The 15866-nt window shown below is 43.7% G+C and overlaps 1 protein-coding gene across 1 annotated transcript in view; it reads left to right on the top strand.

The window, feature by feature from the left end:
- ST8SIA1 (ST8 alpha-N-acetyl-neuraminide alpha-2,8-sialyltransferase 1) overlaps positions 1-15866 on the top strand; it is a 166746-nt gene that overhangs the window by 107616 nt on the left and 43264 nt on the right. The window contains exon 3 of the mRNA XM_075552008.1: positions 13676-13785. Within this exon, the coding sequence (XP_075408123.1) occupies positions 13676-13785 (110 nt within the window). The remainder of the gene's footprint in view (positions 1-13675; positions 13786-15866) is intronic.

The raw sequence follows: 15866 nt of genomic DNA on the forward strand, positions 1-15866 counted from the left end.
GAGAGTTTCATCAATAGGGGCAAGGACATGTTCTGGCACAGTGGCTGACAGCAGCTGGCATCTAGTGACAGCCTTGCAGGCCACTCTGAAGTTTTGGAGCAAAAAATCTCTACTTTTCTAATAAGCTCTGAGGCTCACATCTAACAGTGACATGGTGACACTGTTCTTAACAGCGACATGTTGGTGTCCTAAATACTGAGCAGCTCAGTACATCTTCAAGCTGTAAAATGCAACTGCATGATAGCAAAAACAGTTTCCCATTACTATCAGAGAGAAAGGGTTTCAAGGGAAATAGTGAGGTAAGGAGCCCTCCTCCCCCTGCCCCCGTGATGGTGGTTAAAGCACTTATCTGCTAATGAAGGTCATGGTTTGAACCTACCAGCTGTCCTGTGCATGAAACGTGTGAGAATCCGCTTCAAAAAAGACTTCCAACCTTGGAAACCCCGTGGCGAAATGCTACGCTGCCTGGGAAAGTCAATAGAAGACAGAGCTTGTTCGATAGTGGTGGGTCTGGTTTGGGCTTAGCGAGAGAAAGAATGAAAAAGAAAAAACATGCAACTTTCCTTTGTCTTGTGACGTGCGAAGAGAAAAGTCTCCGTTCTATTGGAGAACAGAGTATCAGCATAAAATTACACGTATACCCAAGCCAGTGAATATTAGCTAGAGTAGCCTCATTTTAAAAATTACAGTAATGTTTCTTCAGTGATATTTGTATCAGTAAGACACTCCTCTCATAAAAGCTAAATGAACTGATATGCAAGTAATGGCAAATAGGAAGGTTTTAGTTCACACAAACACGATTTATGGCAAACAAAATGTGTTGCAACATGTCTCTGTGAGCCGTGGATGGCTGCAGACAAGTTCTCTCCATATTCCAGACACTTGCTCCAGTCGCGTTAGAATGCCTTCAAAAGGGGCTACTCACAACCATGGTTTCCAAGGGGATCTGCTGGTCCGGGTAAATTCAAGGCAGTTCCGAAAGTTGTGATGACTATGATTTATGTGTTTGGGGAATTACAAAGGGGTAATCTGGAGAGATTTTCTCAAAGGACCCAGGAAAGTTCTGGAAGTTTATTATGAAAAATGTTTCAGAAAATAGAAAACTATATTGGTGCCAAAATACCATGAGTGTTCTGTCCAGGAACTTTCTTCCAATGAAGAACATTCTCCAAGGTGGCAAGGGCTGTCCTGGAAGACCCCAAACAAATAATCATGTGAATGAGGGGGAGGGCAGAGTGGAGATCCACAGCCCATCTAAGAGATGAGCCAGTCCCCTAGTTCTGTAATGCACCCCCTACCCACCCAACCCCAATTTGACCTTACAAATCAGGTTAGATCAGAGCATGTACACTGGAAACCCAGGGAGCTGGAAACCCATGGAATCCAGGACAGATAAATCCCCAGGCCCAATAATGAGATTAGCGATCTCAGGAGGGGAAGGTTAGGGGAGAACGGGGAACTGATCGCAATGATTGACATGTAACCCCCTCCTGGGGAGATGGACAACAGAAACGTGGGTGAAGGGAGACAGTGGTCGGTGTAAGATATGAAAAAAAAGTATAAATTATCAAGGATTCATGAGAGAGGGAGGGGGAGGGAGGGGGAAAATGAGCTGATACCAAGGGCTCAAATAGAAAGAAAATCTTCTGACAACGATGATGGGAACATGTGTGCAAATGTGCTTGGCACAATGGATGGGTAGATGGCTTGTGATAAGAGTTGTACAAGTCCCCAATAAAATAATTTTTAAAAGATTTTCAATGGAAAACCTTATTCCACTGACCCTACAGTCCTAAACTTCCCCCTCCAGACTTCTTTTTGTTTCCAAAACTCAAATACATTTTCAAAGGAACACGCTTTCAGCCCCAAAGTTGCCCCAGATGCCAATTGGAGGTGGTATGCTACTAATAGATTCCCCGGGAAAGCACTGATATGCTGGCAGGTCAAACCCAGACATATAGTCTCGACCCTAGGGGTCACTATGAGTCAAAATCGATTGGATGATCATGAATATGGTTATTGTTATCAATTGCAAGTAGGAAAGATTACAATTTATCTCCTAATCGCTCATCCTGCTGTATAGTGGTGCAATAGATTTTTTAAATATTAATTCTTAGCTACAGATTTTATATCAATGTATTATACTAATTTATAAATTATGACATGTCTTAAAGGTGACTTTTCTCACCTCCTTCCTACTTCTTCCCTGCCTCTTGCCCCAAGGCAAGCTCAAACAACAACAAAAATCTATGATTTATGATCATTACCGCTGATGCTCGTGGATAAGGGCCTAAAGGTAGGTTCATTGGATTTAGTTACATCTTCTGCTAATAAAGTTGTATCTAGTTGTTAAGATGGAGTTAGATAAATCACTGTTTTAGTATGGTCCACTAAAGCCCTGTATGTTGCTTGGATGCATAATCAATTATCATGGAAGTAGCAGTCAAGAGATCAAAAGACGCATTGCTTTAGGTCAGTCTGGGGCCCGGGATCTCTTTGGAATACTACAAAGCAAGGATATGACTTTGAGGATGAAGGTGCCCCTGATCAACTCATATGCATGTGAAAGTTGAACCTGAACAGAGAAGCTCAAAGAATTGATGTTGCATTTGAATTGTGGTACTTGCAGAGTGTTGAAAATGCCGTGACTATTAAAAGGATAAACAAATCTCTCTTGGAAGAAGTGTGGCTGGAGTGTGCCTTAGAAGCAAGGAGGCGACATTTGGTATCACCCCCTTTGGGCATGTGGTCCGGAGAGACCAGTCCCCAGAGAAGGGCATTATGGTTGGTATAGTGGCGGGGCAGTGACAGAAAGGAAGACGCTCGAAGAGATGGATTGACACCGTGGTGGCAGCAGTGGGCTCGAGCATGGGAACAACTGTTAGCATGCTGTAGGACCGCGCGTGTTTCATGCTGTTGTGCATATGGTCCCTATGGGTCAGAGCTGACTCGATAACATCTAGCAACAACAACAAAGCCCATGAAATCTAGGCATTTCATGATGTAAACAAACCACTGAATGTGCAAAGACCTAGAGTTAGCAAAAATGGAAAGGAAGAACATGGTGAGCATATCTTAAACTGAAAAAAAAAACTAAAGAAAAATTCAAACCTCGAGTTGCAATATTGAAAGTGTCTATGGGCAAAATATTGAATGATGCAGGATGCCTCCAAAGAAGATGGAAAGATATACAGTCACTTTACCAAAAAGAACTCGTCAACTTTCAATCACTTCAAAAGGTAGCGATGATCCAGAACCAACGGTGCTGAAGGACGAATTCCAAGCTGCGCTGAAGGCATTGGTCAAAGATAGGGCTCCAGGAATTGATGGAATTCCAATAGAAATGTTTTAACAAGCTGTTGAAGCACTCATTCATCTATGGCAAGAAATTTTGAAGACAGCTACATGGACAACTTACTGGAAGAGACCCATGTATGTACCACTTTACAGGAAAGGTGATCCAACAGAACGCACAAACTGTAGAGTTATATCGTTGATAGCGCATGAACGTGAATGTTGGCTGAAGATCATCCAACAACAGTTGCAGCAGTACATTGACAAGAAACTGCCAGAGGTTCAGGTTGGATTCCGGAGAGGACATAGAACAAGGGATATTATTGCTGATGTCAGAACTTAGCTGAAAGAAGAGTACACTGGAAACATGCTTGCTTGTGTTTTATTTACTATTCAAAGACATTCGACTGTGTGGATCATAACAAACTGTGGATAGCCTTGAGAAGGATGGGGACTACAGAATACTTCATTGTGCTCATGCAGAACCTGTACATGGAACAAGAAGCAGTTGTGTGAACCAGAACAAAGGAAAACCACCTGGTCTTAAAATCAGGAAAGGTGTCTGTCATGGTTGTGTCCTTTCACCATCCTTATTCAATCTATATGCAGAGAAAATAATCAGAGAAGCTGACTTATATGAAGAAGAATGTGGTTTCATGATTAGAGGAAGGCTTATTACCACCCGTGTTATGCAAAGAATACAGCCTTACTTTCTGAAAATGAGGTTAACTTGAAGTACTTGTTGATGATGATCAAGGATTGTAGTCTTCAATATGTATTTTAACTCAGAATAAACAAAACCAAAATCCTCACAAATTGACCAATAGTTAACATCATGATAAATGGAGAAAATATTGAAGCTATCAAAGAGTTCGTCTATGTTAGAACCACAATCAGCCCTCATGGAAGCAGCGGTCAAGGATCAAAAGATATATTGCGTCAGGTAAATCTGCTGCCTAAGACCCCTTTCCAGTGTTGAAAAGCAAGGATGTTACTGAGGATTACTGTACACCTGATCCAAGCCCCGTTACTTTCCAGTGGTTCATATGCATGTGAAAAATGGACAGTAAATAAGGAAGCCCAAAGGAGAATCTATGAATTTCACCCATGGTGCTGGCAGAGAATATTGGAAGTACCATGGACTGCCAAAAGAAGAAATAGACTTTCCTGGAAGAAGTCCAGCTAGCAAGACTCTGTCCCATGTACTTTGTACATGCCAAAAGACACCAGGCCCTGGCCATAGCATGCTTGGTAAATTGGAGGGGTGTTGAAAAAGAAGGAGGCCCGTGACGAGACCTATTGACATAGTGGCTGCAACAATGGGCTCAAACTTAGAACAATTGGGAGGATGGTGCTGGAGCAGACTATGTTTCCTTCTGTTGTGTGTAAGGTCATTCTGATTGGAACCAGCCTGATGGCACCTCTTAAGTAAACATTGATGGAAGGGAAGAAATGCACGGAGGGAAAGGGAAGATGAACTGATCATCTTGTTAGCGACTAGATACATTACATGCATTATCTTATATAATCACGTGGAGTATTAGCACCTTTCTCTTAAATACAAAAAATGGAGGGCAGAGGTGTTTGGCAGCTTTCTCAACAATCCCATAATTAGGGAGTTAGTAAATCGTGTTTGCACTACTAGGTCTGTTCTGTTGCTGGTGCTTTCTAGATCTGCAGGTTCTGGTCCCGAAACTTGCCTGTAAAACTTGGGAATGTCCGTGCATCTGTTTCAAGAACTTCTCTTTAACAAAAGTTCAGTTAACTTTTACGAAGACATCCAAATATTAGTGAGAGATGAGTGAATTTATGCTTAGCAAATAAACTATGTACAACTGTACAAGGGGTATCCAAAAAATCCCAGATTTTTTTCCTTTTTCCAAAGCTATGTATTTAAATGTTTTTTACAAATCAACCTTATCACCTTCAAAGTATTCCCCATTACACTTAATACATTTGTCAATTCTGTGATTCCATGCCTCAAAACCTTTTTCAAACTCATCTGTTTGGATGGCTGACAGCACCTCCCTCGTTTTTTCCTTCATCTCTTCTATGTCATCAAATTTATGTCCTTTCATGTCCCTCTGCATTCTCCTAAACAAAAAGAAGTCACACAGAGCAAGGTTAGGTGAGTAAGGTGCATGGGGCAAAAGAGCCATGCTGTTTTTTGCCAAAAAGTGGCGCACTGGGATGGCTGTTTGAGTAGGTGCATGGTCATAATGGCAAAACCAGATCCCTGTCTGCCACAAATCATTCTTTTTTGTGTTGCACACTGTTATGCAATTGCTTCAGGACCTCTAAATAAAAAGATTGATTAACAGTCTGACCTGGTGGGATGAACTCCAAATGCACTACTAGTCGACATTTTCATTTGTTTGGGAAGTTGTCAGACGTCCAGAATGAAGTTTGTCATCCATTGATATTTCACCTCTTTTGAAATGAGAAAACCACTCCTACACTTGAGTTTTTCCCATAATGCTGTCATAAACTGTGTTCAACATCACAACAGTTTCTGTGGCATTTTCCCCGAGCAGGAAACAAAATTTCACAGCAGCATGCCATCACAAAAAATGAGGTTCCAGCGAAATTTCGTTTACGAAAAAATTAACTGTGACCAGAGAGAACCTTCCCAAGCAACACCAGTAGGTGCACTAACTCAGAGCAAGTTGTTCAATGGGTACTATGACAGCTCTGCTCCACCCATCACAATTCTGTTTTTTGGGGGGCACCATCCCCTCATATATGAAAATAGACATATATAGCTCACCAAACTCAGATCAGACTTTTGTCCTTTCTGCTAAATCACATCTCTTTTTAAAGTCACCACTGGCTTCCCTATTGGTAAATCTAATGCAAAACCCCTTTAAAAATCGTGATCCATCTAGCTTCTACCTAATCCAGCAGTTCTCAACTTGCGGGTCACTACCCCTTTGGGGGCTGAACGACCCTGTCACAGGGGTTACCCAAATCAAAATAGTAGCAAACTTACAGTTATGAAGTAGCAACCAAAATAATTTCATGGTTTGGGGGTCACCACCACATGAGGAACTGTATGTATGAAAGGGTGGCAGCATTAGGAAGGTTGAGACACTGATCTAATCTATCTGTCGTATCAAAACATTTGCCAGTTCACCTTTCTTTTCCAAGATAGATGTTTTACTTGGCTTCCAGAGCCCCACGTTACTGCTGTTTTCTCATTGGCCCTTCCTATTTAGTATCCTTGACTGAATTCTTCTCAGCCTACTAATTGTTGTTGGAGTTTCTCAACACTCATTCTGTGGACCTTGTGTTAGACAGGGTTCTCCAGACAAAAAACCCAAGACACTTATGTATATTTGAAAATAGATATATACAGCATGAAGGAATAGACTATAACACCTAATTAGTCCACACAGCAGTACAGAGGGATCAGTTTAACTCATTTCCATGGAACAGTTAATATACTAGAAGTCCTTCAACTCACAGGACTTCTAGGTTCAAGGTCAAGGAAGCAGACAGCTGAGTCTTCCCTAGGACAATGCAGGCAGTCCACCCACAGACAGCACGCAGCAGGGTGGGTCACCAACAGTAGCTCAGGAGTTTAGCAAAGCAATTCAAGATGACAGGACCCACCAGCCTCAAGCTGAAGCAATGTATACACCAGCAGCATGGTGAAGCAGGTCCTGAAGGGACCTCATGCTCTAGCAAAATGATCCATGGGTTGGCTGCCCCCCAGGTAGTGTAGCTCACAAGCTGAGGCAGAGAACTAGCTACAGCAGCTGCACGCTGGTCTGATCACCAGAGTGTAAGCCAGAGAGAGGCGGGCCCTGCTGAGCCATTTATCTCTCTCCCCTGCAATCAAATTGTGACCTTATGAATCCATATGTTCCTATTCGCCAGGTTGGCACAATAAATCTACCTATCACAGACCTCCTCTCTCTTCTATCTATACTCATTTGCAATCTAGATTCATAACTTTAAAAAGGGTGCTATCTGCCGCCATCATTCTGACAGAACAAGCATCGTTGGCAATCCAGAATAGTGTGTGCTAGGATTGTATCCTATCACCATGCTTATTCAGTCTGTGCGCTGAGCAGGTAATAGTAGACTCTGGACTGTATGGAGAGTATGGCATCAGGACAGAAGAAGGCCTATTCACTTATGGCATGAAGGTAGTATTTTTGCTTGCTGAAAGTGAGGAGAACTTGAAGTGCTTGCTGATCAAAATTAAAGACTACAGCCTTCCGTGTGGACTGCAACTCCACGTAAAGAAAACTAAGATCCTCACAAGTAGACCAATAGACAACATCAAGGTAAATGGAGAAAAGATGGAAGTTGTCAAGGATTTCATCTTACTTAAATCGGCAATGAATGCTCTAGGAAGCAGCAGGTAAGAAATCAGTTTGCTTATCTATCTTCTTAGGAAAATGTGCAGCCTGAGACCTCTTTAAAGTGCTGAAGAGCAAGGATGTCACTTTGAGGACTAAGATGTACTTGACTCCAGTCATGGTATTTCAGTCACTTCATATGCATTTGAAAACGGGTATGAATAAGGAAGACTGAAGAAGTATCGATGAATTTGGATTATGGTGTTGGCAAAGAACAACAAACAAATCTATTCTCGAAGAAGTATAGCCAGAATTTTCCCAAGAAATGAGGATGTCAAGACTTCATGTCACGTACTTTGGGCCAGCCTCTGGAAAAGGCCATCATGCTAGGTAGAGGAGCAGGTCAGCGAAAAGGGGGAAGACCATCAGGAAGACAGATTTCCACAGTGGCTACAACAATGGCCTCAAACATAGCAGTGGTTGTGAGGATGGGCAGGAATGAGCCATGTTATGTTCCATTGCTGTGAACCAGAACTAGCAACTACATTATATGCTGTTCACTCAGACTTTCTCCCCACCTCAAATCATTTTGTTAGGATATAATCAACATACCATTCAACAATACAGTCATATCAAGCAGTGTTATGTAACCACTATCACAATCACTTTCTGGATACTTTCTTCCTTTTCACACTCCTTCTTATCAGCTCCCATTCCCGCCCACCAGCACCTTCCCTGCAGAACTTTCCAGGAACCCATATTCCAGTCATTGTCTCTGTAGAGTCACCCAACCTGGATTTCAGTTATCAAAAAGGATAGAAAAATACACAACAGAGTGTAAGTACGCTAACAACATACAGCAGAGATACACTCCAATTTGAAGACAGAAAATATTAAAAACCAGGTCGAGATTAAATTGGATCAAAGGCAAGATCAACTGTCAAGATTTTAACCATTGAACTCATATTTCTCATTTTAATCAACTATATTCACTCCTACAATATTCTCTGGTAACCAGGTTATTCCTAGCTCTCAATTTGGTCAGAGGGAAATCCCCGGAGGCTATTCCATGTGTAGATTCTGCAAACATATTTTGGGCTTTCACTGTCATGCATAACCTTCTGCAAACCAGAATTTCACAATTTAAGGTCTGATACCATTTCCGACTTGGATTTGGATTATAGCATTTACAATCCTTGGATCAAAGAGGGTAGTGTGCTTCTTCCATATGGGATTGTTGATGTTTTACTTAGATGACTGCTTGTTAGAAAGTAAGCCTTTAAGTCCCCAGACACTATTCTTCCTGATAGCCAGGCACCATCTGCTTTCTTCCCCACACGTTGCTGTAGCACCCATATCTTCAGTGCTTCCTTCATGAGGACACTTATTAAGCAGGGCCATGTGGTAAAAACTAATTTTTCTTAGACTAGAGCTAGGATTAAGTGTGGGCCCCAATTCATTCCTAAACCTTTGTTTCCTATCTACTTCTAGTTCACCTTAGAGACAGCTTTGTTATTTTATGATAGAGAATCTTATTGATTATCCCCCTGGAGAATAAGATCCATCTTTTAATAATGTCATTGATATAGCCCACGGTGATGTATTTAAAACACAATTGTGAAAGGGAGATTAAACAAATGTAGTTTAACTACAAATTGCAATATATGGATTATTAACTTGCGCATATCAAGTCCTATTGATACAAACAATGGAAATTGGGGGCCAGGTAAAACTTACAATTATATTCACTGACACAGGTGAATATTATGTCAGACACAGGTCTCCCAGAATAGTAGATATCTTTATACAGCAAGTATGGCATGGAATTAGTCAGTAAATGTTCATCCGCCTACTGACAGTTCAACATTTGTTCTAGCTGCCCTCTGCTTCACACATCATGTAGTTTGGGCCTCATATCTTTGGGTCAGTTGGATTTCTACATCACACCCTCTCAATATGCCCTTTCACCTTTCTTCCCATTCTGGAATATGTTCCGTGCCTCGAAGATCCAGGGCTCAATGTCCCAGTATTCTACCTGTAGGCAGTCCACTTCTCGGACCGCAGTTTCATGTAATCACTGAGCTACTTGACTTTACCATTTGAATGTTCCTACAGTTATCTGAAATTGATCCTCATGTTTGTCCCCAAACTTGTTCCTCCACTAATCTTCCATGTCAGTGAATGGCAGGTTCATCTCTCCAATTGTTTAGGCAAAAATCTTTGGTGTCATCTTTTTTAAAAAAATCATTTTATTGGGGGCTCGTACAACTCTTATCATAATCCGTACATACATCCATTGTGTCAAGAACATATGTACATTTGTTGCCATCATCATTCTCAAAACATTTGCCTTCTACTTGAGCCCTTAATATCTGCTGCTCATTTTCCCCCTCCCTCCCCACTCCCTCCTACCTCATGAACCCTTCATCATTCATAAATTATTATTATTTTGTCATATATTACACTATCTGATGTCTCCCCCCGCCTTCTTCTCTGCTGTCCATCTCCCAGGGAGGAGGCTATACGTAGATTCTTGCAATCAGTTCCCCCTTTCTACCCCACATTCTCTCCACCCTCCAGGCATCGCCACTCTCACCACTGGTCCTGGAGGAGTCATCTGTCCTGGATTCCCTGTGTTTCCAGTTGCTATCTGTACCAATGTACAGCCTCTGGTCTATGGTGTCATCTTTAAATATCTTTTTTTACCCTCTTCCCTTATTTCTACTCATCAGTAAATCCAGTCAGTGACCCTCTCCCCTCAAAATATATTTCCAGAATTGGGCTACTTTGCATACTACACTGCTATCACTGCAGGCCAACTCCATTGCACCTTAGCCAGGGTTATAGGAGTTTCTAAGCTGGCCTTTCTTTTTCTTCCCTTGATATCTGCTTTTGAATGATTTTTTCCAAAATATGTCATGATACTATTCTTCTTGGGGTGGACCTCTGGAAGTGTAATGGGTTGCTAAGTGTAAGGTCAGGGGTTTGAATCTTTTAGGTGTCTGGGATGGCTTTCCCTGGTTCTTGCTTCTCAAGGCTGGAAGAATTCATGCAGCAGAAGCACTTTTGTAAATCCAAGTAGCTTTTATGAGGACAAGGGAAGTGTCAGCTACTACGGTCGCAGACAGTGCACGCTCTCTCTGGAAAGGCTGCGAGGCCAAAAACGGCCGCGTCAGAGAAGTGCAAATAAGCACACGGAACATGGCCATAAAGTGGAGTCCACAGAACCAAAAGAGGAGTCCCGAACCAGAGAAAAGGAGAGGGAGAGCGGGAACCCTGAGAGGACTTAGGGGTCCCGCACACAAGAGAGGGACCCCACCCTCGACCTGAAGAAGAGAGTGTTTTGCCCTCAGTCTGTGCTGTTTCTCCCCTCCTATCCCCGCTGGGGATATTGACTGTTCTTAGTGTCCGAGTTCAGGTGTATGTGTGATGTCATGTTGCTGGTGCCTAGTATGTGTGCCCAGGTTGACCTCCGCCTCAGTCTCAGTGACTGTGGTCTGAGCATCCCCAGCTTTGGAGTGTCCCCGTGGGTGGGTGTCTAATGTGTGCCTGATTTCTTTCCAAACCTTTTGTTGTGGCCCGACCAGCTACTTTTTGTTTAGCATAGGTATTTGGTGGAGACAACCCTCTCTGTCCCTAATCTTCCTCTCAAATCCACCACCTGTGTTTTGGGAGAAGGATGAGGAGTCTGCTCCCATGTGGATTTGCAGTCCCTGAAACCCAAGGGAGCAGCTTTACTCTGCTCTGTGGTGTCGCTATGAGTTGGACTCAACGGATGACCTGGGTTTCCTTTGGTTCCACCACTCCTCGGCTCAGTTCTGCAAGATTTGCTCTTGGCTTTGACTCAAACAAACAAGGTTTTTATAATGCCCGCAAGGCCCTACTGATCTTGTCCTTCACGCCCCCCCCCCCCCCCCCCCCCCCCCGTTGACGCGTTCTTCTCTTCAATCCTCTCTGTCTTCTCTCTAGCCCCTGGGCCCTCTCCTCCTCCTTGCACACCTCGCACAGGTTCTGTCCCCGAAGCCTAAGCCCCAGCCACTCCCACATCGCCTTTGGGGTTTTGCTTTCAGGTCTCCTTTGAAGCCCGACCACCCTCTTGAAAATTGCATCTCCTCTCCCAAAGTATTTCCGGATCTTCTCATGCCAATACCTTCTCTTTCCACAGACCCTCTGACATTCTGAGCATTTTACCAATTGATCTTTATTTATTGCCTGTTTCCACCACGAAAATGGTGGAACATGCCAGTTCTGTAGGAATAGGGGTTTACGCTTGTATCCCCTCATCCCGGGCACTACTTGGCAGATAGCAGGCACATCGTCAATGCTTAGGGAATGCATGCGCAGCGAACTGGGTATGTGTACTGGCGTCTGCAGAGGACAAAGTAGAGGTCTAGCCAGTGTGTTTCTCCCTGTGCATCCAGGAATCTGCAGCTGACAGAGTAGAGGTCTAACGGCGTCTTTCTAGTGTTCATTCCTGACGCTCCTCTGAGGGGTGACTGAGATAAGTGCCTGGTGTTATCCATCGGCCTGCGCCAGGCACTGCTTGAGGCCTGCTCCTCCCTGCCTGTATTCTGCTCCGGCTTGCACACACCTGGTCTCTGTTGTACGAATGCAGACGGTTCTCAGCTTTCCCCTGGCAAATGTTTAGACATCACACTCTAAACACTGTCGTTTTATCAACGCTGTTTTCAGAGCCTGACTGTTCCTGGAAGTCAAGGAAGCCCTCTTCAGCGCTCACCCAGTCGCCAAGGAAGACAAGGGCTCCTGGAGGGGAGGGGGGTCTATTGATTTCATTATTTCATCCCAAATGGAGGGGCCCTTTCTACCACATAGTCAGGTACTAATTCACGTTAGTCATTTGGTATAACTCTTATTATTTGATTGAGTTTCATCAAGCCTGGCCTACTTACTCTGAGTATTTTTCTGTACCAGTCGGGCATATGTGATATGTAAGTTCATAGACGGAAGGTCCTCCTCCCCCTGCCCCAAGCAACTGCAGACAGTATGCATTCTTTCCACAGGCAGGACATTCTGTACATGAAGGTTCTGGCTGACCCAGCCGGGAGAAGCTGAATGATGCCTTTCATTTGTAGAGGCTGTGGCTGGGTTTGCAGACACCCCAGAGCTATAAATAGCCTTTCAGGCACACTCAGGTACACTGAACTCCCCCCCTCCCCACCCAGCTATGCTTGCAGAAAGGAAGTCACACAGGATGCTGGGTTCACTACACGTCTGAGCACCGTCGAAGCATTACCTAAGTTCTAAACTCACCGGCCTAGAGGATTCATTTGCTCTCAGACTTTTCTGCCCTTGCTAATGCTGTTCTCCTTCTGCCTGACACCGTCCAGTGTACCCTCTAACAGTCATTTCCAGTGGCAAAGTATTTCTTGAGTCCATTTAGCATAAAACCCCCTCCCTCCACTGTGGGGGCTTCCCCCCCCCCCTTTCTGGTGCCCACCCCTTCCACAGCAGCTTCAGTGGGACAATAAGGTCTTCTTTGTTTTGCTTTGCTTTCACATCAACATATGAATTCACATTCTCCTCGCATCTTTCATTCACTTCACATCCCAAATTGTCAATCTTGAGGCCTAGGTGCTCTATGTCTTACTATTGCAAATGCCCAGACCTAGCTGCTTAGTCACTGGCTGATTCTATGAATGAGTGAAATTGCATTCAAATAAGGCAATTGAATTGATCTGTGTTTGTTCCCAGTTCAATGTCTTTAAAAATAATCTTATGTTTAGCTTGGATTTTTCTACTTTCCCTGGCAAACAGACACCCTCTCTACTATGTGCCTGGCCGATTTAGGACAGAAAAAAAAAAAAGCAGCTCTTTTAAAAAAATATAATTCAGAGCAGGGTTTTAAAATTTTTCAAAAGATCAGATACTCCCTTCTCCCACCCCACGCCCACCCCCCTTTCCGAACGAACGTCTTGGCATTTGGCTTTCTACCCACTCCTTTCATGCTGCCAGGGCTTCACTCAAATGCCTCCAAAGAGTCTGTTGTAAACAATGGTTCTGTGAGTGGTTGTACGTTCTCTGCAGTGAAAACTCGCCTTGTTTTCTGTTGCTAGGCAACCCCACTCCAGCTGCCATTGAAGACGTGTGCGGTGGTGGGAAATGGTGGGATTCTGAAGAAGAGTGGCTGTGGCCATAAGATAGATGAAGCAGATTTTGTCATGCGGTAAGAGAGAGCATCCTAAGCTCGACCTCTGTCTCCTCTCCTCTCCCCTCTCCTCACGTTAGCCCCGGGCCTTTCACAGGTAGTCACTTGTGATTAGCCAGTGCTGCCATGCTCTGTTATATACAAGGGAATTTAGGATAGGGTAAGGGGGTACCAGGGAACATGTCCCAAGAAAATTTAAAATGAAGAAGAATTTAGAGATACTCTTTCTCAGAGATAGAGGTTCAATCTGATTGTTGTCAGCCTGGGAAAGTGAGGGGGAAATCAGATTTTATTTTAGAGTGTACAGTTGGATAATTATAGAAGATTGCATTGTTCTCTAGTCAAAGCTCGCTCCTATGAACTAGAAACAAAACAAAAAACCTCACTGCCCTCCAGTCAATGCTGACTCATGGTGACCCCAGGTGGGTTTCTGAGACTGCAACTCCCGGGAGAAGAAGGCCCAGTCTTTCTCCCTCAGAGCTGTTGGTGGTTTTGAACTGCAGCCCAATACATAACCTCTTCCCCATCAGCAATACACAACCCGGGGCCCGATGAATAGAATTCTTTTCATTTCACACTACATCTTTTTCCTTATCTTTTCCTAGTATATTTGTAAGTGGCAAATAGAATCTGAAGAAGGATTCAATATTTGCATAACTTGGAGAATTGCAAGAAATAAGGGGACAAAGTAGACTTGGGATTCGGTACCAGTGAAAGTCAGGAAAGACTTGCAAAGACATGTAAAGGAATTGCTGGGACACCTCCAGTCCAACCCAAGTGGACAGTTGTTGTTATCTCTTGGATGTGGGAGAAGAATTGTATACCAGAGGGCTTCCAGTGGCTGATTTTGGGGGATGTAGATTACTAGGTCTTTCTTCCAAAGATCATCTTGGTGGACTTGAACCTGCAACCTTTGGGTTATTGGCAGAAGGTGTGAACTATTTGTACCACTTAGATACTCTCAGTAAAGGTACAGGTCTTCAAATTATGGTTGCATATCATTGTCTGGAAAGCAAAAACTAGTGATAAATAAATAATATATATCCATACCTAAATTTATATTTAAAAACTGGCTCACACAGTCATAGAAGCAGGCAAGTCTGAACAAGTTCAGGCAGGTTCCACATCTCTGGGTCAGATGTTATGCTGGAGGGTTCTTTTAGCTCTTGCCGCAGGGACAGCTGATGAATCTGAGATGGTCAGGAAGATGGCTGCAGATGCAAATGAATCCAAGATCAGTAGCTCAGGCTTGTGGTTTCAGCAACTAATGAAGACAAGGTCAGCAGGTCAGAGGGCAGGCTGCTGCTGACTTCCAGGATCAGTAGGCAATATGGCGAGCCATTGGCTCACGTCTAAAAATCCAGAGACTGAGGAGTCAGATCCAGGATCCAGACACAGCAAAAGGCTAAACCAGCATTCTCACTTATATTTCAAGCAGGCCACACCCCTGAGGGAACTTCATTTCAGTAGTACCAGACAGGTCCTTAAGGCAGGGTCTTAAGGCAGGACTTAAGGCAGGGTCTTACATCCCACCTTAATCTTCTTACAATTTGATTGCTTATAGCAGGTTTGGTCATGAAATGAATCACAGTGTGTTAGGTTACATCATGGCATTACTAGGAATTCACTGCCAAACACCTGAGAATCCTGACCTAGTCAAGTTAACACAAAATCTAACTCTCACAGTGGCAAAGTGCACAGATAGGCAATTTGGAAACAGATATGCTTAGCTGTCAGTGGTCAAAGCAAAGGCAGGCATAGATGGATCAGAGTGATGCAGTCTGGGACTGGCAGGGTGTGGTGGAAGATGGATAGGGCAAGGAACGTTGAGGGTTCTGGGATGACAATGTGTGAAGTTACGCACCTCAGAGCCCAGGATGGACAAGACGTGGGTCACAAGGGATATAGTGGAGAAGGAAGGGTATTTCCTTTCCAAATGAGGGGAATTTAAGTCCCCTGGAAAGGGCTACAGGGGTCGTTCTAAAGATGGGGGGAGAAGGCAAAGTCAAAGAATACCTCAGTGAATCATATAATTTCAGAGCTTACGTTTAGCTGGGGGTAGCGGTGGGCAGTAACTGGATGTATTGTTTTTAAAAAAC

This window comes from Tenrec ecaudatus, chromosome 6 (genome assembly GCF_050624435.1).
Source record: "Tenrec ecaudatus isolate mTenEca1 chromosome 6, mTenEca1.hap1, whole genome shotgun sequence".
NCBI classification, from domain to species: Eukaryota; Metazoa; Chordata; class Mammalia; order Afrosoricida; family Tenrecidae; genus Tenrec; species Tenrec ecaudatus.